The sequence below is a fragment of the Mus caroli genome, unplaced genomic scaffold, assembly GCF_978045245.1.
Source record: "Mus caroli unplaced genomic scaffold, Mus_caroli_1 scaffold_20, whole genome shotgun sequence".
Lineage (NCBI taxonomy): Eukaryota > Metazoa > Chordata > Mammalia > Rodentia > Muridae > Mus > Mus caroli.
In genome coordinates this window covers 48,808,229-48,836,121 of record NW_028227275.1, presented here as the reverse complement: position 1 = coordinate 48,836,121, position 27,893 = coordinate 48,808,229, and the positions used below count along the sequence as shown (strand labels likewise).

The following is a 27,893-nucleotide window of genomic DNA, read 5'->3' as shown; positions in this document are numbered from 1 at the left end:
AGAGTAGAGGACCACACCCACTCGATTGGCGGTCCTCCTTGACCTGGCGGCCCTTAGAGACAAGGGCGGATGCACACTGCGCTTGCTCTGGTCCAGTCCCGCGCTCTGAATGCAGCCAATGGACTGAAGCACAGCTGGTTGCTGTTCAGCGAAAGGACCAATCCGCAGTCTCTCCACCCTCTGAACAAAGACGTCAAATGACAGTCTGGTTCTGTTTTTTTCAAAAAGACCCGGGATTCCAGCGGCTGGAGAGAAGCTGCCATAGAGTGGAAAGATCTGGTAAGTAAAAAGCCACTTTAAGATTAATTTCTTCATGTCAGAATGTTGTGTGCAGCAAATATTCACCAATATATTTAGCAAGTCTATTTCATCTTGGAATAAAAATACACAAGTGACAAATACTGATTTCTTTCTCAGGCTTGCCTAGCAGGTGGAGTGGAAGCTATCCATATTCGAATAGGTGGTTACTACATTAACCTGATTTGTCTGCTGTTTCCATCAACCATAACCCAGTATGTTCTGCTGAGGACTAGAAAATACCAGTCATCTTTAGTGTTCTTTAAGGGCACTGTGACGGTTTCCTCCCAAAAGCAGACTTATTGCTAGATGTTGGGTTCAAGTGTAGCTGGTCCTAGCTGTGAGCTAGGGAGGGTGGCGGTCTATAAACAAACTGTGCTACTCTGAAATGAAGAGTGGGTGAAATCTCAGGCACACTGGTGGCATGAGGGAACTTCTAGCGCTGGAAAGCCCTTGGAACAAGAAGCAGAAGTGCTAACCCATCTGAAGGACCCAGGGAGCCCAGGGTTGTTTTCAGCATTCTCGCCTCGCCTCAGAATGCTGGTATTGATGATGTGGTAGTGTAGGAAGAGGCAGACTTAGATCAGCTCTGATCTTTGCCTCTGGAAAGCCTTTCTGAGAGAAAAGTAAGTAGGCAGAATGTGCACATGGCTAGCCAGAAAATAAGCGCCTTTAAGAGAGGGGGAAGTGAAGGTGGGGGAGGGAGACAAGGGGTTGGAGAGGAAGTTATTAGGCAATAGGGAGGGAAGGATGTGGCTCAGAAGCCAGAAAGAGGCTTTAAGGGGCTTGGCGGGGCAGGATGAGGGAGTTATTCAGAAATAGGGAGAGTGAGAAAGGCCAGGGGAAAGAAAAAGGGGGCAAGAGAAAGGGGAAGAAGATGGAGAAAGCAATTCCAGGAAAGTGCCAGGGAGACTGAGAATGGGACTTTGTATGGCTATATTGGTTTATTGCTCTACTGAAGAAAGATAGCAAATATAATTAGCTCAATGGACTTTGTCTTCTCAAATTATAATGTGGGTTGGTATACTCTGAGGAATTTGTATTCATACCATTCTAACTGAAAAGGCAAGAAGGAGTGGAGGCAGGAGGGAATCATATAGTGAACTTCCAAATACCTATCATATAGCAAATAATTCTGTATTAGAGGATTTTTCCACCATTTTTTTTTTTTTTGAGACAAAGTCTCATTTAACTCAGGCTGGTTGTGGACATTTTAACTCCTGATCCTCCTCCACATTTTAATAAAATATGACCCAGCATGAATACTGAAAATCGTTTGTGTGGGGTAGATATGGAATGATTCAGAATTGTTTAAGCATGTGCCTGTGAACTGCCAAATTCATATTTCTTTCTGTTAGCTTTTATATTTTACAATATGAACCATCAACAGACAGGGAATCTCACATTGTTTTTCTGGTTGAACAGAAATTTCTGCCCGACAAGATCAGCTAGTACAGACCGGTTCCTCAAGTACTCATGCACTTTCATTTTCTTAAGTCCAAGGCGTGTCCCTGTGGGTAAATATTGGCCTCGGTCCCAGCACTAGCAGGAATATTCTCTGAGTTATCGTTCACAGATGCCCTTTCAATTTTCACAGCAGATGAGGATGATTCTGCCACTCCTTTTAGGTTGAGGAAGAGGCAGAAAGTAGCCAGTAGCCGGGCGGTGGTGGCCCAAGCCTTTAATCCCAGCACTTGGGAGACAGAGGCAGGCAGATTTCTGAGTTCAAGGCCAGCCTGGTCTACAAAGTGAGTTTCAGGACAGCCAGGGCTATACAGAGAAACTCTGTCTCAAAAACCAAAAACCAAAAGAAAAAAAAAAAAGAAAATGAAAAAGAAAAGAAAAAAGAAAAAAAAAAAAAGAAAGAAAAAGAAAGGAAGTAGCCAGTAAGCCCAGGTCCCTGCAGCTCCAATGTGGCTGCCTAAGCTAAGCCCGTACTCTTGGCATTCACCCTGCTGTGCAAATTCTCATAGGATGTCCCTGCCATATTTTTTGTTGCTTCTGCTTTTCACAAACACAGAACTAGGTTCAGGGAGGCTAGTAGACATCCTTCCTAGTTCATTAGCAGCAGTTACTGGTAGAAATCTAGGACTCAGGTACTACAATGGAGGGGTTAAGATCATGGATACAGGCTTTAGATGGCTCCCACTGGGTATGTGCTTCAATTACACATAGAGAAAAGAAGCAAGCCGTCGGTGGCTGTCTGCAGACAACCTTTCTGTTTTCTTCTGATCACTTTCTACATGGATGGAAACACAACTAAAATGCATAATTAAGTTGGGTGTGCTGTGCTCACTTTCGTCCTAGCTCTGAGGAGGGTGAGACTGGAGGGTGGCCAGTTTGAGGTCATCTTGGGCTACAAAACAAGACATGTTTTAAAGGAAAAAAAAATAATAAAGGCGATGTTTGCATTTTAGTTGCAATTTGATGTGAATAAATTGGCACTGCAATTGTACAAAAAGACAATCCTAACTTGTCGAGTGTGACTTTCATCTACTAGTTAAAAACACACTATAGGGTTTCATATGTGGCCCAGCTGTTAGAGCGATCACCCTTTATTCACAAAGCCCTGGATTTGAATCTCTGTACCGCTTATGGCAGATGTGATGGTACATATCTATAATCCAGACTGTTGAATGGTGGAGGCAGGAGGATCAGGAGTTCAAAAGTCCAGAGCCAGCCTGAGTTACATGAGACATTGTCTCAGAAAAAACAAGAATATATATTCTCGTGTGTGTATGTGTGTGTGTGTGTGTGAGAAAAAACTTACAAAGAAAAATTATTTGGTATATGATAGGTATTTGGAAGTTCATTATATGGTCGTCTCCTGTTTCCACCTCCTTCTTGTCTTTTCGTTAGAAAATAATGTAAATATAAATTCTCCAAGATATTCTCGCTGGAGTTTTGTGATTTTTGAATAGAAGTTTGAGCTCTGTAGAATGAACTGAAACTTTTTTTTTTTTTAAAGATTTATTTATTTATTATATGTAAGTACACTGTAGCTGTCTTCAGACACTCCAGAAGAGGGCGCCAGATCTCGTTACAGATGGTTGTGAGCCACCATGTGGTTGCTGGGATTTGAACTCTGGGCCTTCAGAAGAGCAGTCGGGTGCTCTTACCTACTGAGCCATCTCACCAGCCCCCGAACTGAAACTTTTAAAGCGAGGTTCCGAGAACTATGTGATGGAGCTTATGGAAATCAGTTCACTGCCTACAGCACTCATTCCTTGACTGTGTCTTCTGATGGTGACGTACTGAAGAAGCAGAAGCTTGCTCTCCTTTGTGGTGTATGGTCTAGTGGTTCTTAGCACCGGGAGGGCCTCAGAGGCAAGCAACAGAGTTGGGAACAGTCCCCTCTCCCACTGTTGGAGGTGTCAGTATGCCATTTAAACCATTTTTTCCTCTTGCTTAGACAGCAGGGAGAAGTGCCATTTCAAACAAAGGACCTAAAGCAGTAACTAAGTTGGATAAACTTTCCATATTACTTTTTGATGTTTCTTACCAATTTCTTTTGTTTTCAGAGCACTACTCAGTTCTCTTCATGCCTGTTTGCCTGGCCTTATCAGCTCCATTTTAAACCAACAGCAGATATTAACATCAATTGTAAGTAGAAAATAATTTTGAGTTTCCAAGCTGCAAACAGATGTAGGGTATCTGCATCTGAATTCTCCATTTATTTCCATCTGTGGGTTTGGATGCACCATCTACCTGGACAAGAATGCCATTTTCTCAAAACAAAATCTATATAGAACCTGCTTTCTGTGGCAGTGGTGGGGGTTAGATAAAACAGATGATTTGTATTTGGTATATATGGTGTTTGGTACAGTGCAAGACATGTTCGTGGGACACGTGATACTCTGTTCTTCTTATTTGAGTGATTATCTTGGCAGATAAATTATCTGCTTGCACTGTTAAAGTCCTGAGACAAGCAAGGCAGAGATGAAGGGGAATGATAGGGCCTAGGACCCACCCAGTTCATCTCCCCTGGCCAGTGTTTCAGGTCTTACTTTTTATTTATTTTAATTAATTAAATAAACAACTAATTAATTACTTTTACATCCCTAACACAGGTTCTCAACCCTGCTCTTCTCCCAGTCCTTCCTTACCTCCTCTACCTTCCATTCCCCAACTACCTCTCCTCCTTTTCTCTTCAGAATAAGGTAAGCCTACCTTGGATATCAACCAACCTATCAAGTTGTAGTACAACTAGCGCATCTTCTCCTACTGAGGCTACACAAGCCAGCCCAATAGGAGGAAAGGGTCCCAAAGGCAGACAGCAGAGTCAGAGACAACACCTGCTATCACTGTTAGGAGTCTGACATGAAGAGCAAGTTACATAACTGTAACATATATGCTGAGAAACCTAGGACTGTCCCATGAATGCTCTCTGATTGACGGTTCATTCTCTGTGAGCCCCTACAAAGCCAGTTGATTCTGTAGTGTGCTTGACCCTTTGGCTTCTATAGTCCTTCCCCCCACCTCTTCCAGAGGATTCCCCAAGCCCCACCTAATGCTTGACTGTGAGTCTCTGCATCTGTTTCTATCAGTTGCTGGATGAAGCCTCCCTGATTATGATTATGCTAGGCTCCTGTCCGCAAGTATAGCAGAATATCATTAGCAGTGTCAAGGGTGGACTCCTTCTATGGTATGGGTCTAAAGCTAGACCAGACATTGGTTGGCCAGTCCCTCAAATTCTGCTCCTATTTTACCCCAGAATATCTCTGAGGCAGGACAAATTGTAGGTTGAATGTTTTGTGGATGTGTGTGCTGTGTTCGGGTCCCAGTTGTTACACTGAAAGCCTTCCCTGGTCACAGGAGATGGCTAGTTCAGACTTCATATCCCCCATTGCTAGGAGTCTTCACTAGGGTCACCCTCATAGATTCCAGGGAGGTTGGATTGTCCTGTGTTTTTAGTTAGTCACACAGTTCTACTTCCAATTCTAATTCTCTCTCCCAGTACTCCCTTTCTCTGTCCTTTCCTGACCTGATTGATCCTTCCTGATTCTGTCCCCATTAGATTCCATCCAATACTCCATTATGTAAATGTACTACATTTTATCTATTTTTTCAGTTGAGTGACATCTAGGTTGTTTCCAGTTTCTGGTTATTATGAATAAAGGTGTTCTGAACATAGTTGAATAAGTGTCCTTGTGGTATGGTGGTATGTTCTTTAGTATATGTCTAGGAGTGGTAAGCTGGATATTAAGGTATAATGTCTATTCCCAATTTTCTGAGAAACTGCCAAATTTATTTCCAAAGTGGCTGTACTCGTCTGAACTCCCACCAGCAATGGAGGAATTTTGTCTTCTTCTACATCCTCTCCAGCATGAGCTGTCACTTGAGTTTCTGATCTTAGGCATTCTGACCATTCTGACAGGGCTAAGATAGAATCTCAGAGTTGCTTTGATTTGCATTTGCCTGATGACTAAGGATGTTGAACATTTCTTTAAGTGCTTCTTAGCCATTAGAGAGATTCTGATATTAAGAATTCCCTGAAGCCGAGCATGGTGGCACGCACCTTTAATCCCAGCACTCGGGAGGCAGAGGCAGGCAGATTTCTGAGTTCGAGGCCAGCCTAGTCTACAAAGTGAGTTCCAGGATAGTCAGGACTATACAGAGAAACCCTGTCTCGAAAAACCAAAAAAAAAAAAAAAAAAAAAAAAAAAGAAGAAGAAGAAGAAAGAAGAATTCCTTGTTTAGATCTAGATGTACCCCATTTTTCAACTGGATTATTTGCTTTGTTGTTGTCTACTTTCTGAGTTCTTTATATATTTTGGATAATAATCCTCTGTCACATATGAGGTTGTAAAGATCTTTTTCCAGTCTATAGGCTGCTGTTTTGTTCTTTTTACAATATCCTTTGCCTTACAGAAGCTTTTCAGTTTCATAAGGTCCCATTTATTAATTGTTGGCCTAGTGGCTACACAATTAGTTTTCTCTTTTGCCAATGTATTTAAGGATATTCCTCACTCTCTTCTATAAGTTTTATTGTACTATGTTTTTGTTGAGGTCTTTGATCCATGTAGACTTGAGTTTTGTGTAGAGTGATAGATATTGGTCTATTTGTATTCTTCTACATGCAGGCATTCAGTTAGACCAGCACCATTTGCTGAAAATGTTTTCTTTTATACATTGTACAATTTTGGCTTTTTTTGGGGTGGGAATCAAAACTCCCGAGTCCATAGGTATATGGTTTTACTTCTATATGTTCAACTTGAGACCATTGATCAACCACTTTTTAATGCCAATACCATGCAAATTTTATTACTATTGCTTGGGATCAGGGTTGGTGATACCTGCAGAAGTTCTTTTATTTTACAGGATTGTTTTATCTAGCCTTGTTTGTTTGTTTTTTTTTTATTTTTCCATATGAAGTTGGGTATTGATTTTCAAGGTCTATAAGCAACTATGTTCAAAATTTTATGGGAATTACCTTGAATCTGTAGAAAGTTTTTTATAAGACTGCCATTTTTACTGTTAATCTTATAGATAGATCTATGTACATAGGAGATCCTTCCATCTACTAGTATCTTCTTCAGTTTCTTTTTTCAGAGTTGTGAATTTCTTCTCATACAGGCTTTTAACTTGTTTGGTTAGTGTTACAACAAGATATTTTACATTATTTGTGACTATTGTGAAGAGTATCTTTTCTCTAACTTCTTTCTTGGTTTGTTTATCATTTATATAATGCAAGGGTACTGTTTTACTTTTTGTTGTTGTTAAATCTGTATTCAGCTACTTTGATGAAGGTGTTTATCACATGTAGGAGTTCCTGGTAGACTTTTTTTGGGCCATTTATATGAACTATCATATCTACAAAAGAGATACGTTGACTCTTGAATTCATATCTACTTGATTTCCACTAGTTGTCTTATTTCTCTAGATAAAACTTCAAGTACTATGTTGAGTAGATAGAAACAGTGGGCAGCTTTGTCTTGTACCTGATTTTAGTGGAATTGTTTTTAATTTCTCTCCATTTAATTTAAGGTTGGCTATAGGCTTGCTGCATATGTATTTATTATGTTTAAGTATGTGCCTTGTATCTTTGGTCTCACCAAGACTTTTATGATGGTGTGTTGGATTTTGTCAAAAGCCTTTTCAGAATATAATGAGATGAGGATGTTTGTTTTGTTTTTTTTTTGTTGTTGTTGTTCAGTTTTTTTATATAGTGGACTACAATGACAGATTTTCATATGTTGAACCATTCCTGCATCTCTTGAATGGAACCTACTAGATCACAGTGTGTGATGTTTTTTGATGTGCTCTCAGATGAAGTTTTCAAGTGTGTTGTTGAGTATTTTTGCATCAATGTTCATGAGGGAATTTGGTCTGAAATCCTCTTTCTCTAAGTATGTGGTTTAGGTGACAGGGGGACTGTGAGTTCATAAAATTAATTTGGCAATGTTCTTTCTCTTTCCGTTTTGTAGAGTAATTTAAGATGTATTGGTATTAGCTCTTTTTTGAAAGTCTGGTAGAGTTCTGCACTAAAACCATGCGGCCCTGGACTTTTATTGGTTGAGAGACTTTTAATGACTGCTTATTTCCTTAGGAGTCTATTAAAATTGTTTAACTGTGGTAAGTGATATCTATCAAGAACATATAGATGGTTCGTTTTTCAGATTTTCCAATTTTGTGGAGTACAGGTTTTTGAAGGAAGACCTAGTGATTCTTTGGATTTCCTCAGTGTCTGTTGTTATGTACTCTTTTCATTTCTCATTTTGAAATTTAGATATTCTCTCTCTGACTTTTAGTTAGGCTGAATAAGGACTTGTTTATTTTCTCAAAGAGCCAACTCCTTTCATTGATTTTTTTTGTATTGTTCTCTCTTTTTATTTTATTGGTCCCAGGCCTGAATTTGAGTATTTCTTAACATTTCCTTGTCTTGAATGTATTTTACTCTTTTTGTTCTAGAGCTTTCAAGTGTGCCTCTGGGTTGCTAGTTTGATATCTCACTAATTTTTTTTTTTTATGAAGGCACTAAATGCTATAAACTTTCCTCTTAGCACTGCTTTCATTTTGTCCCATAACTTTGAGTATGTTGTGCATTCATTTTCATTGAATTCTAGGAAGTCTTTAATTTCTTTACTTTTTTTTTCCTTGACCCAGTTGTCATTCAGCAGAAAGCTGTTCAGTTTCTATGAGTTGTAGGCTTTCTGTTGTTTCTGTTGTTGCTGAAGTCTGACTTTAATCCATGATGGTCTGTTTGGATACAGGGGGTTATTTCAAATTTCTTGTATCTGTTGAGATTTGCTTTGTAAGTCAGTATATGGTCACTTGGAGATGCTGAGAAGAGGGCACTTTGTGTTTGGGTGAAATGTTCTGTAGATATCACTTGGGTCCAATTGAGTCACAGTGCATTTTAGTTCCATTTTTTTTTCTTTCTAGTGTATTTATAGGATAGATTTGGGAATAGATACTGTTTAAATCTAGTTTTGACTTAGAATAACTTGTTTTCTCCAACTATGATTATTGAAGGTTTTGCTTGGTGTAGTAATCTGGGCTGGCACCTGAGGTTTTTTTAGAGTCTGCAAGACAACTGCCTAATTATAGAATCTCTCTTGAAAGTTTGAGTGTAATTTTAACAGGTCTGCTATCATATGTCTCATATACTTTATTTTGAAGGTTTTAATTTTATTTATTCTATACATTGAGTGTTTTGATTATTATGTGGCAGGGGGTGCTTTCTTTTCTGGCCCAACTTATTTGGTGTCCTGTAAGCTTCTTGTGCATTTATAAGTATCCTTTTGTGTAGGTTGGGGAAATTTTCTTATATGATGATTTGTTGAAAATATTTTCTAGTCTTTTGAGCTTGGGATCTTCTCTTTCTTCTATTCATAATATTCATAATATTTGGTCTTTTCCTACTGTTCAAGATTTCCTGGATGTTTTGTGTCAGGAACTTTTTAGATTTAACATTTTCTTTGACTGATAGATCAATGTCTTCTATCATATCTGCTATGCCCGAGGAGCTCTCTTTCATCTCTTGTATTCTATCGATGATGCTTGTGTTCTCTTAACTAGATTTTCCACCTCCAGGATTCCTTCAGTTTGTGTTTTCTTTATTGCTTCTGTTTAGATTTTCAGGTCTTGAAAAGTTTTATTCATTTTCTCACTTGTTTGTGTTTTTCTGATTTGTTTTCATTTCCTCTTTAAAAGACTCTATTATTTTCCTAAGGTTGGATTTAAGGTCATTTTCTGTGCTTCAGCTGTGTTGAAATATGCAAGACTTGAGGTAGTAGGATAGCTGGTCTCTGGGGGTACCATATTGCTCTGGCTCTTGTTGATTGTATTCTTACAATGGAGTCCAAGCAGGTACTCAGAACCCCAGAGATTACCCGGTACTTGGAATCCTAAATGCAACACTGGCACCTGAAATCACAGAGGCCATACAGGTCACAAAAACCGAAGCAGAGGTACCTGAACCTGAAGGCCTGCTCATCACCAGAATCCTACTGCACTCAGTCCAGAAGACCAGAGAAGAATCAGAAGCCAAGGGGGTAAAAACATCTAAAACCACCCTTTGAACAAAGATAAACTCAGAAATCAGCACCTAAACCTATAAAAATCTCAAACCTAGATGACTAGAGGCCAGTATCCTGTCACCTGCGATCCAAGCTGTGAGTCATAACATGGATCCCAGGCGTTCAGGACTGTTGGATGTGCTCTAAGGGGAGATTACAGGCAGAGGAAAGTGTCTTCCATGAAAGTCTCTAGTGTCTGGGAAAGCAGTTGGAGTTGTGGGCTGGAATATGGAGCCCAGGGGATGAGTATAGTTGAGGGATGTTGAGCTATTTCTAAGGAGAGTTAGAGGACAGTAGGTGGTGTTTTACATGGGGTCCCTTAGCCAGTACTTACATCTGGGAAAGCTTGTGAGCCAGAATATGAAGCTGAGGGAAGGGGTAAAATTTGGGGCTGTTGCCACCCAGTTCATCTTTTACTCTGTATGCAGATATTTCCATAACTTGAACCATTTTTTTCTTTTTTGGAGGTTGAGGACGAAGCCCGGGCCTTGTAATTGCTAGTCTACCACTGAACTAAATTTCCAACCCAACTTGAACCATTTTGGAGTTTGTGTTTCAGCTGAGCCATCTATTTCATCTCTAAGCCAAAATGAGGTGTAAGAAGCGGAAATCACAGATCTCATTTAACCCAAGGAAAAATAAAAAAATTAATGACTATTACTCTCAGGTATGTCTATAAATGTTGCTAGTGGGATAGACTAGTAGCTAGCTGTTTTAGCCACCATAGGTCCAAGGTTACATAGGATCTAGTGCCAAGAAACTGCCTCGTTGTTGAATGGGACAATGATACACTCTAGATCTTTCTCACCCACTTTATTTAGTTTGGTGAATGGCATCAAAGATAGGGAATTGTATTATAGTTTTTAGCCCTATCAAATTAGCATTTAATAAAAAAAACCTATTGCAATCTTGTCTAAAACATTAATAAAACTGACTAAATGTAGTATGTCAAACCAACCTGTGAAAAAAACAAAATTAATACTGTTTAATCACATCAAAATGTTGTATGATTGACCTCTTCAGTCATAATAACCTATATTTGTTTAGTACTTTCCAGTTTGCGAAACTGTAAATTGTATATTTATTCTTAGCATAAAACTTATAGGCAAGTGAGGAAGGCTTTTGGTTTCAATTTGTTTATGAAGAAAAGAGAGAGAATGGAGTTGCTTGAGCCTGTGATGAAGATTTGGGCAAGTTTACTGAGCTATTCAGAGTCTAACACTCTGAGGCTCTGTCCTGACAAATGATTGTGTGCTCTGGGACTAACATTTTCCTTTATTACATCAAGGCATCTGAGAAGTGTCAGGTGCAATGTCAAAGCCTTTTCCTTGTTTCTTTGTGTCCAGGATACCTTGGAAGACAAGGTATCCAAATAGCTAGAAGATCCATGGCAAGCTGATATCTGTTTATTTCTGTCCTACTCCATAACAGCAAGCTTGAGCAACATATGTGATCTCTCTTTCCCTTTCAAATGTGTCAGGGCAGGAATGTGGCACAATATAATCCCAGAATTCCAAGGCAAAGAATAGAAGATTTTGAATTTGAGACCAGAATGAACTATATAATACTGCAAAGAAGGAAGGAAACATCAAAAAAAAAAAAAAAAGCCCATACCTATCCAGGAATATTTAAATATATGGAGGTCTATTACAGTATTACCATGTGTGCAAAAAGGATGTTTCTGACCAAATCTAGACTACAGAAAAAGTCTGACCAAATATAAACTGCAGAGGTGCATTTTTGAGAGACTCTATGCCTGGATAAGTAGATTTATATGGCTTTGCTTTTTTTTTCTGTTTAACTGATAATGTTAGTGTAATTACAAATGATGACAGGCTTAATTTTTAAACAAGCTCCAACACTGCTACTCCCATTACCAGTGAGTGACTTGCTAGCTTCTCATGATGAATATGACTTGGGGTTAATGAGTCTTTCAGGCAAACTAAGGCAATTGCTGCCTTCGTTCCTTTTTCTGTCACTGTGATAAAATAACCGGACAAAAGCAAATTAAAACAGGAAGGGTTTGTGTGACTCTCAGTTTGTGACAACTCATCATGGGAAGGAAGTCACAGCAGCAAGACCTTGAGAGAGTTAGTTATGTTGTATTTGCAGTCAACAGTAGAGAACAGTGAACACGTGCTCAGTTCCCCCATTATCAACTTAAACAGTCTGGAACCCAACCTAGGGAATGTTGCGAACACGTTTGTAGGGTGGTTCTTCCCAGGATTGATGAAGAAACACCCCACAGACGTTCCCAGAGACCCATACCACAGGTAATTTGAGGTTCTGTCAAGACAGTTAACAATAACTGCCATAAATAATTTTAGTTTTCATTGAGAATTTCCTATTTCTGGAATTTGACTTATGTCCTCCCATTTTCCTCTTTTTTTTTTCCTTCTTAACATAAAGTCTTATAAAAAATAGGAGAGATGAAAATTTACCAAAAAAAATGTGTAGTCCAATTAAAAAATAAATGAGAATTTGTATTAGAATCCACCGTGCATTTATTTCATGATACATGCTGCCTAAATCACAGTATTAAGGAGATATGAAAATTGTGAGGTTGAAGACAAACTGGCTGAATACTGAATTCCATGGAAGCATTAATTGCATACGAAGATTCTGTGTTACAAATTACTAAATAAATTCCAGATTATGGAGTACCTGTTGCTGTTGCAGAGGAACTGGGTTTGGTCTTCTGCACTCGCACGGTGGTTAGTAAATACTAGTAACTCCAGTTCAGGGGATCTGATGCTTTCTCCAGACTTCTGTGGGCACCAGGCGTGCGTATGGAACACAAACACATTAGGTAAAAAAACATTGATATACATAAAATGAATAAATCTTAAGAACAAGTTAATGGTAAATAAATAGCTTAATAAAATGTTATTGTAACACAGCTTATGCTTGGATAAGATAAAATGTATATTAAAGATAATAAAAATGAGTTGACATGCCATATAGGCAAGCTTGCAGACCTTTGGGTATCTGAAGAACACTTGTGTCTGCACTCCTTTTTTGTTTGTTTGTTTGTTTGTTTGTTTTTTAGAAAAATGCACCATGTGTAACAAAAGGAGCTTTTCTCTCCTATTTGATATTAAGTTGAGGTTGTATTTTAGATTCAAAGATGAACCTTGATTTAATTCTACTTATTGGTCTTTAGAGATTTGTACTGAATTTCCCATATGAATTGTGTGTTGACACTAAAAACGGACACAGGACTAGAGATGTCAAAGTTATAAATATCTACCATTTATTTTTAGGTTCCCAAAGAAGAGCAGAATGATCCCAACACTCCTCAAGTAAAAGTGGACTCTAAAAAAATGCCAAGGGATATAACCAACACCAGGGACCAAAGACCACTTTCACCCAAGAAAACTCGACAAGATCAGACTCCTCCCCTAAATAAGAAAATCATAGTAACCCTTGGTGTGAACTCTAGGAAACACAAAAACATGAAATATGAGCTCACGTGTAGGGAGACAAGCAGCTTGTATGCAGCACTCAACACTCTCAGTGCTGTCAGAGAAGAGGTAGAAAGTCAAAAGGGCAGAGAAATGCTGGTGTGTGGCAAAGAAGGGATTGAAGGGTACTTAAACCTTGGTATGCCCTTCTGCTGTGTACCAGAAGGCAGCCATGTGGTCATTACATTTTGTCAATGTAAAAGTAAGACACAGGAAAATAAACGATTCTTTGAACCACAGGACCAAGCATCTACCAATTATGTCCGATTTTGCATTCATGCAGTTGGGAGTAAGAGGAAAAAGATTCTGAAGTGTGGAGAACTTCAGAAAGAGGGGAACAAACTCTGTGTCTATGGCTTCAAAGGAGAGACCATCAGGGACACTCTGAGGAAGGATGGCAGGTTTTGTTCTTTCATAGAGAATGACGATTGGAAACTCATCAATGACCTGGACACCATCATAGAAAACACACAGCCAGTTGATGAGTTAGAGGGCAAGCTTTTTCAGGTTGCGGCTGAGCTACCAAAGAACCCCAGAGTAGTCTCTGTCACTCAGAATTCTGGGTCAGAGAACAGAAACTTTCACAAGTTAGAAGAGTACATTGTGAATGAGTATACTACATTGAAAGAAGAAGGAGAAAAACTTAGAGCATACATCAAGGAAAAAAGTGAAAAAAGAAAGAAGAAAGCTTCCTTATTCAATGTGCATAAAGAACACTTTGGGAAAATGACAAGAAATTCTACTCCTGTTAAAGTGGTCAAACATCTTTCGAGGGTCAGTGACTCAGTTGGGTTCCTATGGTGGAACAATAATGGAAATGCAGGCTGTGCCACCTGCTTTGTTTTTAAAGAGTTGTACATTTTGACTTGTCAGCATGTGATAACTAACATTGTGGGTGAAGGCATAGATTCAAGTGAGTGGGCAAGCATAATTAGTCAGTGTGTAAAGGTGACCTTTGATTACGAAGATTTTCCACTAACAGAAGACAAGTTTTTTATGGTTAAACCTTGGTTTGAGATATCCGATAAAGACCTTGACTATGCTGTCCTGGAACTGAAGGAAAATGGACAAGAAGTACCTGCTGGGCTGTATAATGGAATAGGACCTGTGCCACTTAGTGGGTTGATTTATATCATTGGCCATCCTGAGGGAGAAAAGAAGTCTACTGATGGCTGTGCAGTGGTCCCTCAAGGTAGTAGAAGAAAAAAATGTCAGGAAAATTTTCAAGCAAGAGAGGAAGCAGGCTGCTGTTTTTCTACATCTTTTATCCATATGTACACACAAAGAAGTTTCCAGGAAATGCTTCACAACTCTGATGTGGTTACTTATGACACCAGTTTTTTTTGTGGGTCTTCTGGATCCCCAGTATTTGATTCTAACGGTTCATTGGTGGCCATGCATGCTGCTGGCATCCCTTGTACATACCAGGTTGGAGTTTCCAGTATCATTGAGTTTGGTTCTACTATGGAATCCATTCTTGCTAATATGAAGCAAGATAAACATAAAGAGTGGTATAATACAGTTTTTGGAAATGTTCAGGATGTAGAAATGCTGAGCACAGATTCCTGAGGACTGGAAAGGGTTTAGTCTTTTAAAACTTTAAGGGTATTGCCTATTGTGTTTTTCTGCAGGCAATAATGTTTTATGAAGTTTCAAAAATAATTGCTTTCACCCCATAATGGCAGTTCTAGATTACATCCTAGGTATCAGGCTTTTTTAGTTTATTAAAACAAAACAAACAAACAAACAAACCAAGACAAAACCATCAATTGAACTATTTATGTAAGGTAACATGGAAAAGAAAATTAAGTGCTAATGTGGTCTCGGAGATCCTAGTGCCAGGAAATGCTACGGTGTGAAAAAGTTCAGAGCATAGAAACTGGAGTTGTTGGCCAAGAGATTCATGAGAAATAAAGAAGCCTACCATGCTTCTGGAAACTTGAACCGATTTCAGACATACTCATTTGGTTCTACCCAGATCTCCCTTCTCTGCTGACCAGAGCTCAGCCCGGACACTGGATCACAGAGGTTTCAGCCCTAAGATGCCCCTGATCAGAGAGGCCCTTCTTCCACTTTGGCTTTCTTATTTAAGACTTGGATCTGAAATTAACCTTCAAGGAATGGTTTTGGAAATCATTGAGCAGGCAAGGAACTGGTCTCTGCCATAGAATTTGTGCACCTGAGAATTCCTGGACTTGAGTTATGGAGAGCAAACACTGGTTTCTACTTCATAGGATTCACAATGGAGAGGGCTAGGAGGATACTGGACAACTTTCAGCAGTGTGACACTCAAGTCCTGGTCCCTTGGAGAGAAAGGAAGCGGTGTTCAAGATGTAATCTCATCAAAATCAGAGTCAATGAGAACTTACATACAGAAGACAGGAGGTCTTAGATTATTTGAGGGAAAGTGGAAGGAGTAGTTGAGATGCTGAGTGAAGGTTGCTAAGAGATCTGGCGTTGCTTCAATTCTTCCCTTATCAGAACAAAATATGTCCTGTGTTAGAGCTAGCCACAACTCCCCTTATTTTCCAGACACCTCTTAGTCCTATTGTGAGATATTTTGTGTCCCTTGCCCAATGTATTGTCCCCAAATCAAATACAGATGAATCACCATTAAACGTAGTGAATTTTGAAATAGAAAATGAAAAAATTTATTTGTATGGCATTCCCTTTGTTTTTGGTCCAAATATTCATTCTCAATATTATAAAGTAATAAATGTTGTTTTCACAGCTGTTTTCTTTAGTTATTTATTTTTTGTTTGTTTGCTTATAATTTATAAGTTACTCTTACCAGCCAAAAGATCCCCATTATTTTTAAGTTCTGTTGGGAGTGGAGGGGGTTCCGTCCCTGCAAGTATTATGACTGACAAGGAAGTGGACTGCAAAGAATGAAAATTGGGGCAGCTGAATTGCGGCAGTCAGATGGGGATCAAATTTAGAGAAAATGGCTTAATTTTCTTACACATTTAAACACAGTAGAACTTTGGGGAAGTAGTTTCCATGTGGTAATTCTCATAGAAAAAAAGCCTTAGAAATGGATACATTGAAATCCCCTTGCAAAATACCCCACTATAGAAAAGTGTCTGAGACTTTGGTCATAAGAACAGTTTATGTTGACTGGGCTACATACAGTGCTTGAGGCTAGGACCTGCAAAGGAAGAAGATTTGGTAAGCCTGAGGGTGGATCCTACTGATGGAGGGTGCACAGTACATGGGGCCTTTTCCATAAGGATAAATTCTATTTTCCGAGAGAAAGCCCATGACTGGGGCCTAACTGGTTCTCAAGACTTGGGGGAAGTTCAGGTGGCTGCTGCTCCTAAAAGAATAGCGGAGGGTCACCAAGTGGTTAGACCAGTTTCACTCCAGGATTCCAAGTGACTAGGCATTCACTTCCTTAAAGAAAATAGGCCTGCCTAGTTGACAATCCTGGTTGCGCCAATGCTTAATCTAAGCTGTGCTTCCTACCAAATTCCATATTCACTCCTTAAAATTAATCTGTAAACATCCCAAGTCAAATTCTTACAATGTGTCCTGTCGTTTGCCCATAGGACTGACTTGTCTGCTATAATCTTCGCTACTAAGAGGCATGCTCTACCTTCTCAGCTCTCAATCTATGACTTTTCTTAGATTTATTTATTTATTTTATATGTATAGGTGTTTTTGTCTCTGTGTATGCCTATACACTAGGTATATGCCTAATGCCTAGGAATCCAGAAGAAGGCATGAGCTCCTCTGGAATTTGGAGCTATAACTGGAGGGTTGTGAGCTGCCATGGCTGGTCTGGGAATTGAATTCCAGCTCCTCTGGAAGAAATGCTTATAGCCCTGGAACCAACTCTCTAGCATGTCAACATGTTATCAATAACTATCTTTTATATTACATATTCTGCTCTGTACATTCCAGAACTGAGAGGATTCCCTGAGATGTGGAATCAAATTCTGTCAACCAAGAAACAAATGCAGTGGGCAAAGGAAGAGGATTAAAAGTCCCCACTGATACAAATGTTAATACGTCTAACTATGAGGTAAGGTTGAAGCTAGCGATCCCAATGGCTCTTCAGTATTACTCAAGTTATTCTCAGCAAAGGAGAAAAAAGGATGGGCTGTTACATTGGGTAAGCAAGCCCCATGGCTCTGCAGAAAAGGGATGTAGCTATAGCTACCAGATACATGACTTACTAGTGTGGATATTAATCATGTCAGCAATAAAGGACTTCTGTGGTACATAGCTTTGCGTGAACCAAATCATTAGAAACCCATTCAGTTTAATACAAACCAGTTATCCAACACCAAAGATAGAATCATTTAGGTGATTCTTTTTTCTAACTCTGAACCCACTCTTTGTCTACCTCCTCCTCAGCTGCTTTTGGGGGGGGGAATAAAACATACTTCTGAGAGGTTTCTATTCCAGGGTGGTTCTGGGGGCCATGCAAAATTGTATACCCATGTTGGGAGGAATTCAGAAAGGGGCTCGACAGTATTATTTTGACTCATTCAACTAAGTCACAGTATCCCTCACTTTCCAACAAGAAGGAAAAAGTACAACATCAAAGGCTGGTCAGTCTGACAGAACCAATGGGAGGAAGCACGATGCATGAGGCCGACACCTGGACCTGGGTATTCTGTAGCATTGAGAGTTACATGGAGAGAAATGGATGCTGGCGTGAAAAGGTGCTGACAATCAAGTTTCCCTTCTCTATCTCCCCACAGCTGCACTTCTCTACTCTAGCTGGCCTGTACCAGAGTCTTTGATTTCCTGGGCTTCTAAGCAGGTGTATAGGGTAAAAGCCCCTGATTTTCATTTTGATTCTGTTAGTGGGAGGAAACAATAGAATCAAACTGATGTAGCTTAGGTGATATTTTGATGGGGAAGGAAGATAAAGGGAATCCAAAGAATAGGATCATTTGGATGGAATCAATACTTGATGCAGAAGAGGACCTCTTGTTTGACGTCTGTTCCACTTGGACATGTAAATTGCCCTCTGGGCCTGTGTGTAGGCTAGCAAAATACAAGTCTGCTAAGGAGGTGGAAAAGCCCAGCTGTGGTGAGAGACTCAAGTTTGCAGGACTGCTTAGAGACCATTTCCTAACACAACATTGCCACCTATTGGATGAAGCTGGCAGGTACATTCCCTCCCAATGGCAGCCAGGATCCTGTGTCAAAACAGACAGGTCACAAGGAGGCTTCTTTCTTCTATTGACATCCCTTTTGGGCAATGACTCAACTGATTTTTCATAACAAAGAAAGTAGGCCATTTAAATATATAGTTTAAACAAGATTTTAGCCTGCATAGTCTTAGTGTTATTGATTTAACCAAAAACCAACCAACCAACCAACAAAACATGAGAGCCTTGCTAAAGGCAATTTACAAGTTTTTTACTCTGAATTCACTAAACAGAACACAACAGGGGTCCTGGCACACACACACACACACACACACACACACACACACACACACACACACACACCTTATGGAAAGAGATCAAAACCAAGGATAATCAGGATATATGAACACCAGAGTTATTTGAGGATCTTTATCCAGAGATGGTAAAGGCACATTATCAAATCTTCCATACCTTATCAGGAAGAAGGATGTATGCCACCTGATAGATTTTTGGGTCAGTGAAGGAGGACAGGAATGTGGTTAATGTCTCTAAGCCTTTCCTGTTACTCTTTTGGCCATATTTGGTGGCTCATTGAAAGTTGTATCCACTTGAGGAAAGCATGGCAGATGGTCTCAGACAGCCAAGGAAGGGAGGTTTTGGTCATGGCAACATAGAAGATGCCAACACTGCGAGACATGCTAGAGAAGGAAGATGGACAGCGGCAGAGAGATGCAACTGAGATTAAAAAACAAACAAACAAACAAACAAAAACCATGTGATTGATCATATCACTGGGTCCAGAAAAGCATTCAGCAAAATTAAACAATAATTCACAAGCACTCTCAGCAAACTAGGAATAGAGCTTAATTTCTCAGTATGATAAAGAACTTTAAAAACCCTACATCTATTATGCTATGTAATGATAGGAGACCTAAATGCTTTCCTGCCAAGATCAAACACGAGGCTATGATGTTTACTGTCACCACTCCAATTCAATACTAGAAGTCCTAGCTGATGTAATACAAGAAATACATAACACATGTATTAAAAAGGAAGAGAAAGGCTCTTTACAGAATACGTTTGTCTATGTATCTTTTTAAAAATTCCTAAATAATGAACAATAGCCACAAAAAGTTGATGGGCCGGATGGATAAATGATTTAGTTCACTGTTGATGTTCTAACAATGTACATGAGGCTGAGATACTTTACTTTCTCTCTCTCTCTCTCTCTCTCTTTCTTTCTTTCTTTGTTTTTATGTGTATGGATGTTTTGCCTGCATGTATGTCTGTGCAGTACATGTGTGTCTGATGCCATGGAACCAGGAGGAAGTTGTCAGATGCATTGGGACTGGAGTTACAAACAATTGTGAGCTGTCATCTCTCTAGCCCTGGTCTGGGTTATTTTTGAATAGTAGAAATTTGTTACTGTATCTGTGGAGACTGGGAAATCCAAGATCTAAGGACTTATGTCTCTGGGAAACCTCACTGCTTCCAAGATAGTGCCATTTGTTGCATCTTTTGATGACAGAAGGTGGAAGGACAAAGGGGCTGGATCTTTAATGGAGTACTAATGTCAATCATGACAGCTCAGCCTGTTAATCTTACTCCACTGAGTCTTAGGTAACATCTTACCAACATGCACGTTGTGGAGAGGTGTATGTATATTGAGACCAGAGTGAAAATTGAAGCAACTGTAGAGTGAACCGATAATAACAAAAAATTCTTATTTACCAGCAATTAGCAACTGGAATCTGACATTTAAAGCAATGTTTTTTACTCTGAGTGTGTCCTATTTATAATATTCCAACTTAGCTTATTTTTAAAGTTTGTGAATCAACAGTATATACTACTGATAGGGGACGAACACATATATAAATAGAATTGAATAGAGAGATTTTGAAAATGGATAGGTTCACGGAATATTTGCAGATGTCTTTGACAAAGGTACCAAAGAAATTCAGATGAAACTTTTTCATAAATCACACTGGAGCAAGAAGTCCCCAAAGTCCCAACAGAAAGAAAAGGCAAGGAGGGAGGGAGGGATCATTTTCCACATAATAATAATTTAAATTGTACCACATATCTAGGTATAAATTGTAAAATCATAAGCCTTATAAGGAAAAGCAGAAAAGTCATCAAATCTAAAAGACAGTCAAGCAATTCTTACACTAAATACAGAAAGTGGAAGCCAGAAAGTTGTAAAAAACAAAAACCCTGTTAAGGATGAAAAGAGCCTCCAGCTTGATAGAAGATATTTTCAAGTCAAGTATCCAAAAGTTTTCATTGAGGATATTTTTTTTTTTTTTTTTTTTTTTTTTTAGGTAGGTATTTAGTTTTTTTTTTTTTTTTTTTTTTTCATTTTTTTTTTTATTACATAATTTCCTCAATTACATTTCCAATACTATCCCAAAAGTCCCCCATAGCGCCCCCCACTTCCCTACCCACCCATTCCCATTCTTTTGGCCCTGGCTTTCCCCTATATTGGGGCATATAGAGTTTGCAAGTCCAATGGGCCTCTCTTTCCATTGATGGCCGGCTAGGCCATCTTTCGATACATATGCAGCTAGAGACAAGAGCTCCAGGGTTCCGGTTAGTACATCATGTTGTTCCAACAATAGGGTTGCAGATCCCTTTAGCTCCTTGGGTACTTTCTCTAGCTTCTCCATTGGGAGCCCTGTGATACATCCAATAGCTGACTGTGAACATCCACTCCTGTGTTTGCTAGGCCCCGGCATCGTCTCACAAGAGACAGCTATATTTGGGTCCTTTCAGCATAATCTTGCTAGTGTATGCAATGGTGTCAGCGTTTAGAAGCTGATTATGGGACGGATCCTTGGATACAGCAGTCTCTAAATGGTCCATCCTTTCATCACAGCTACGAACTTTGTCTCTGTAGCTCCTTCCCTGGGTGTTTTGTTCCCAATTCTAAGAAGGTGCACAGTGTCCACACTTTGGTCTTCATTCTTCTTGAGTTTCATGCGTTTAGCAAATTGTATCTTATATCTTGGGTATCCTAAGTTTTGGGCTAATATCCACTTATCAATGAATACATATTGTGTGAGTTCTTTTGTGATTGTGTTACTTCACTCAAGATGATGCCCTCCAGGTCCATCCATTTGGCTAGGAATTTCAAAAATTCATTCTTTTTAATAGCTGAGTAGTACTCCATTGTGTAAATGTACCATAATTTCTGTATCCATTCCTCTGTTGAGGGACATCTGGGTTCTTTCCAGCTTCTGGCTATTATAAATAGGGCTGCTATGAACATAGTGGAACATGTGTCCTTTTTACCGGTTGGGACATCTTCTGGATATATGCCCAGGAGAGGTATTGCTGGATCCTCCGGTAGTACTATGTCCAATTTTCTGAGGAACCTCCAGACTGATTTCCAGAGTGGTTGTATAAGCTTGCAATCCCACCAACAATGGAGGAGTGTTCCTCTTTCTCCACATCCTCGCCAGCATCTGCTGTCACCTGAATTTTTGATCTTAGCCATTCTGACTGGTGTGAGGTGGAATCTCAGGGTTGTTTTGATTTGCATTTCCCTGATGATTAAGGATGTTGAACATTTTTTCAGGTGCTTCTCTGCCATTTGGTATTCTTCAGGTGAGAATTCTTTGTTCAATTCTGAGCCCCATTTTTTAATGGGGTTATTTGACTTTCTGGAGTCCACCTTCTTGAGTTCCTTATATATATTGGATATTAGACCCTTATCTGATTTAGGATAGGTAAAGATCCTTTCCCAATCTGTTGGTGGTTTTTTTGTCTTATTGATGGTGTCTTTAGCCTTGCAGAAGCTTTGTAGTTTCATGAGGTCCCACTTGTCAATTCTCGATCTTACAGCACAAGCCATTACTGTTCTATTCAGGAATTTTTCCCCTGTGCCCATATCTTCAAGGCTTTTCCCCACTTTCTCCTCTATAAGTTTCAGTGTCTCTGGTTTTATGTGAAGTTCCTTGATCCACTTAGACTTGACCTTAGTACAAGGAGATAGGAATGGATCGATTCGCATTCTTCTACATGTTAACAACCAGTTGTGCCAGCACCATTTGTTGAAAATGCTGTCTTTCTTCCACTGGATGTTTTTAGCTCCCTTGTCGAAGATCAAGTGACCATAGGTGTGTGGGTTCATTTCTGGGTCTTCAATTCTATTCCATTGGTCTATTTGTCTGTCACTATACCAGTACCATGCAGTTTTTATCACAATTGCTCTGTAGTAGAGCTTTAGGTCCGGCATGGTGATTCCACCAGAGGTTCTTTTATCCTTGAGAAGAGTTTTTGCTATCCTAGGTTTTTTGTTATTCCAGATGAATTTGCAGATTGCTCTTTCTAATTCGTTGAAGAATTGATTTGGAATTTTGATGGGGATTGCATTGAATATGTAGATTGCTTTTGGCAAGATAGCCATTTTTACAATGTTGATCCTGCCAATCCATGAGCATGGGAGATCTTTCCATCTTCTGAGATCTTCTATAATTTCTTTCTTCAGAGACTTGAAGTTTTTATTATACAGATCTTTCACTTCCTTAGTTAGAGTCACGCCAAGATATTTTATATTATTTGTGACTATTGAGAAGGGTGTTGTTTCCCTAATTTCTTTCTCAGCCTGTTTATTCTTTGTGTAGAGAAAGGCCATTGATTTGTTTGAGTTAATTTTATATCCAGCTACTTCACCGAAGCTGTTTATCAGGCTTAGGAGTTCTCTGGTGGAATTTTTAGGGTCACTTATATATACTATCATATCATCTGCAAAAAGTGATATTTTGACTTCCTCTTTTCCAATTTGTATCCCTTTGATCTCCTTTTGTTGTCGAATTGCTCTGGCTAGGACTTCAAGTACAATGTTGAATAGGTATGGAGAAAGTGGACAGCCTTGTCTAGTCCCTGATTTTAGAGGGATTGCTTCAAGCTTCTCACCATTTACTTTGATGTTGGCTACTGGTTTGCTGTAGATTGCTTTTATCATGTTTAGGTATGGGCCTTGAATTCCTGATCTTTCCAAGACTTTTATCATGAATGGGTGTTGGATCTTGTCAAATGCTTTTTCCGCATCTAAGGAGATGACCATGTGGTTTTTATCTTTGAGTTTGTTTATATACTGGATTACGTTGATGGATTTCCGTATATTGAACCATCCCTGCATCCCTGGGATGAAACCTACTTGGTCAGGATGGATGATTGTTTTGATGTGTTCTTGGATTCGGTTAGCAAGAACTTTATTGAGGATTTTTGCATCAATATTCATAAGGGATATTGGTCTGAAGTTTTCTATCTTTGTTGGGTCTTTTTGTGGTTTAGGTATCAGAGTAATTGTGGCTTCATAGAATGAGTTGGGTAGAGTACCTTCTGTTTCTATTTTGTGGAATAGTTTGTGAAGAACTGGGATTAGATCTTCTTTGAAGGTCTGATAGAACTCTGCACTAAACCCATCTGGTCCTGGGCTTTTTTTAGTTGGGAGACTATTAATGACTGCTTCTATTTCTTTGGGGGATATAGGGCTGTTTAGATCATTAACCTGATCTTGATTCAACTTTGGTACCTGATATCTGTCTAGGAACTTGTCCATTTCATCCAGGTTCTCCAGTTTTGTTGAGTATAGCCTTTGGTAGAAGGATCTGATGGTGTTTTGGATGTCTTCAGGGTCTGTTGTTATGTCTCCTTTTTCATTTCTGATTTTGTTAATTAGGATGCTTTCCCTGCGCCCTCTAGTGAGTCTGGCTAAGGGTTTATCTATCTTGTTGATTTTCTCAAAGAACCAGCTCCTTGATTGGTTGATTCTTTGAATAGTTTTTCTTGTTTCCACTTGGTTGATTTCACCCCTGAGTTTGATTATTTCCTGCCGTCTACTCCTCTTGGGTGAATTTGCTTCCTTTTGTTCTAGTGCTTTTAGGTGTGTTGTCAAGCTGCTAATGTGTGCTCTCTCTAGTTTCCTTTTGGAGGCACTCAGAGCTATGAGTTTTCCTCTTAAAAATGCTTTCATTGCGTCCCATAAGTTTGGGTATGTTGTGGCTTCATTTTCATTGAACTCTAAAAAGTCCTTAATTTCTTTTTTTATTCCTTCCTTGACCAAGGTATCATTGAGAAGAGTGTTGTTCAGTTTCCACGTGAAGGTTGGCTTTCTATTATTTATTTTGTTATTGAAGATCAGCCTTAGTCCATGGTGATCTGATAGGATGCATGGGACAATTTCAATATTTTTATATCTGTTGAGGCCTGTTTTGTGACCAATTATGTGGTCAATTTTGGAGAAGGTACCATGAGGTGCTGAGAAGAAGGTATATCCTTTTGTTTTAGGATAGAATGTTCTGTAGATATCTGCCAGATCCATTTGATTCATAATTTCTCTTAGTTTCACTGTGTCCCTGTTTAGTTTCTGTTTCCATGATCTGTCCATTGGTGAAAGTGGTGTGTTGAAGTCTCCCACTATTATTGTATGAGGTGCAATGTGTGCTTTGAGATTTACTAAAGTTTCTTTAATGAATGTGGCTGCCTTTGTATTTGGAGCATAGATATTCAGGATTGATAGTTCCTCTTGGAGGATTTTACCTTTGATGAGTATGAAGTGTCCCTCCCTGTCTTTTTTAATGACTTTGGGTTGGAAGTCAATCTTATCAGATATTAGAATGGCTACTCCAGCTTGTTTCTTCATGCCATTTGCTTGGAGAATTGTTTTCCAGCCTTTCATTCTGAGGTAGTGTCTATCCTTTTCTCTGAGATGAGTTTCCTGTAAGCAGCAAAATGTTGGGTCTTGTTTGTGTAGCCAGTTTGTTAGTCTATGTCTTTTTATCGGGGAGTTGAGTCCATTGATATTAAGAGATATTAAGGAAAAGAAATTGGTGTTTCCTGTTATTTTTGATGTTAAAGTTGGCATTTTGTTCTTGTGGCTGTCTTCTTTTAGGTTTGTTGAGGGATTACCTTCTTGTTGATTCTAGGGCGTGGTTCCTGTCCTTGTATTGGTTTTTTTCTGTTATTATCCTTTGAAGGGCTGGATTCGTGGAGAGATAATGTGTGAATTTGGTTTTGTCGTGGAATACTTTGGTTTCTCCATCTATGTTAATTGAGAGTTTGGCTGGGTATAGTAGCCTGGGCTGGAATTTGTGTTCTTTTAGTGTCTGTATAACATCTGTCCAGGATCTTCTGGCTTTCATAGTCTCTGGTGAAAAATCTGGTGTAATTCTGATAGGCTTGCCTTTATATGTTACTTGGCCTTTTTCTCTTACTGCTTTTAGTATTCTATCTTTATTTAGAGCATTTGTTGCTCTGATTATTATGTGTCGGGAGGTATTTCTTTTCTGATCCAGTCTATTTGGAGTTCTGTAGGCTTCTTGTATGTTCATGGGCATCTCTTTCTTTAGATTTGGGAAGTTTTCTTCTATAATTTTGTTGAAGATGTTTGCTGGTCCTTTGAGTTGAAAATCTTCATTCTCATCCACTCCTATTATCCGTAGGTTTGGTCTTCTCATTATGTCCTGTATTTCTTGGATGTTTTGAGTTAGGATCTTTTTGCATTTTCCATTTTCCTTGATTGTTGTGCCGATGTTCTCTATGGAATCTTCTGCACCTGAGATTCTCTCTTCCATCTCTTGTATTCTGTTGCTGATGCTTGCATCTATGGTTCCAGATTTCTTTCCTAGGGTTTCTATCTCCAGTGTTGCCTCATTTTGGGTTTTCTTTATTGTGTCTACTTCCCTTTTTAGGTCTAGTATGGTTTTGTTCATTTCCATCATCTGTTTGGATGTGTTTTCCTGTTTTTCTGTAAGGACTTCTACCTGTTTGATTATGTTATCATGTTTTTCTTTAAGGATTTGTAACTCTTTAGCAGTGTTCTCCTGCAATTCTTTAAGGGATTTTTGTGCTTTCTCTTTATTGTCTTCTTCCTTTTTAGCAGTGTTCTCCTGCATTTCTTTAAGTGTGTTATTAACGTCCTTCTTGAAGTCCTCTATCATCATCAGGAGATATGCTTTTAAATCCGTGTCTAGCTTTTCCGGTGTGTTGGGGTGCCCTGGACTGGGTGAAGTGGGGGTGCTGGGTTCTGATGATGGTGACTGGTCTTGGTTTCTGTTAGTAAGATTATTACGTTTACCTTTCGCCATCTGGTAATCTCTGGGGTTAGTTGTTATCGTTGTCACTATTTAAAGATTGGAGCAGAAGCTGTGTTCCACTCACCAGCAGTCCCAAAATCCTGCGGCGGGGGTCGTGGGTAGCTGGCGGGTGTCAGGCAACCCTGCGCTCCCGCTACCCTGGCGCTGATCCGGCCGGGTGAGGCCTGTGGCCCTACTCAGGCCGGTTTCTGCTTCCCTAACTAATGCAGTCTCAGGTCCCGCGCAATTGGATTGGAGCAGAAGCTGTGCTCCCCTCACCAGAAGTCTTAAGATCCTGTGGCGGGTGTTGTGGGCAGTTGGCGAGTGTCAGCAGACCCTGCGCCCCAGCTGCTCAGGTGCTTTTCTGACCGGAAGAGGCTTGTGGCCCTGTGTGGGCCGGATTTCTCTCTCCCCAACCAGAGCAGTCTCAGGTCCCGCGTGATTGGACTGGAGCAGAAGCTGTGTTCCACTCGCCAGCAGTCCCAAAATCCTGCGGCGGGGGTCGTGGGTAGCTGGCGGGTGTCAGGCAACCCTGCGCTCCCGCTACCCTGGCGCTGATCCGGCCGGGTGAGGCCTGTGGCCCTACTCAGGCCGGTTTCTGCTTCCCTAACTAATGCAGTCTCAGGTCCCGCGCAATTGGATTGGAGCAGAAGCTGTGCTCCCCTCACCAGAAGTCTTAAGATCCTGTGGCGGGTGTTGTGGGCAGTTGGCGAGTGTCAGCAGACCCTGCGCCCCAGCTGCTCAGGTGCTTTTCTGACCGGAAGAGGCTTGTGGCCCTGTGTGGGCCGGATTTCTCTCTCCCCAACCAGAGCAGTCTCAGGTCCCGCGTGATTGGACTGGAGCAGAAGCTGTGTTCCACTCACCAGCAGTCCCAAAATCCTGCGGCGGGGGTCGTGGGTAGCTGGCGGGTGTCAGGCAACCCTGCGCTCCCGCTACCCTGGCGCTGATCCGGCCGGGTGAGGCCTGTGGCCCTACTCAGGCCGGTTTCTGCTTCCCTAACTAATGCAGTCTCAGGTCCCGCGCAATTGGATTGGAGCAGAAGCTGTGCTCCCCTCACCAGAAGTCTTAAGATCCTGTGGCGGGTGTTGTGGGCAGTTGGCGAGTGTCAGCAGACCCTGCGCCCCAGCTGCTCAGGTGCTTTTCTGACCGGAAGAGGCTTGTGGCCCTGTGTGGGCCGAATTTCTCTCTCCCCAACCAGAGCAGTCTCAGATCCCGCGTGATTGGACTGGAGCAGAAGCTGTGTTCCACTCACCAGCAGTCCCAAAATCCTGCGGCGGGGGTCGTGGGTAGCTGGCGGGTGTCAGGCAACCCTGCGCTCCCGCTACCCTGGCGCTGATCCGGCCGGGTGAGGCCTGTGGCCCTACTCAGGCCGGTTTCTGCTTCCCTAACTAATGCAGTCTCAGGTCCCGCGCAATTGGATTGGAG

At 40.3% G+C, this 27,893-nt stretch overlaps 1 protein-coding gene across 1 annotated transcript; it reads left to right on the top strand.

Annotated features, from left to right (window-relative positions):
* The first annotated feature begins 237 nt into the window (after positions 1 to 237).
* On the top strand, positions 238 to 15,984 carry Fam111a (FAM111 trypsin like peptidase A). Its single transcript, XM_021152325.3, has 6 exons — positions 238 to 279; positions 3,819 to 3,900; positions 4,368 to 4,457; positions 9,601 to 9,794; positions 10,286 to 10,485; positions 13,082 to 15,984. The coding sequence occupies exons 5-6, from the start codon at positions 10,408 to 10,410 to the stop codon at positions 14,849 to 14,851; spliced, it is 1,848 nt and encodes a 615-aa protein (XP_021007984.1). The 5' UTR covers positions 238 to 279; positions 3,819 to 3,900; positions 4,368 to 4,457; positions 9,601 to 9,794; positions 10,286 to 10,407; the 3' UTR covers positions 14,852 to 15,984.
* The last annotated feature ends 11,909 nt before the right edge of the window (positions 15,985 to 27,893 follow it).

Excerpts from the sequence above, each read along its gene's own strand:
- Fam111a (XM_021152325.3), top strand. The coding sequence starts at position 10,408 with ATGAGGTGTAAGAAGCGGAAATCACAGATCTCATTTAACCCAAGGAAA. Across the intron at positions 10,486-13,081 it reads TTAATGACTATTACTCTCAG|GTTCCCAAAGAAGAGCAGAA; the intron begins GTATGTCTATAA and ends ATTTATTTTTAG.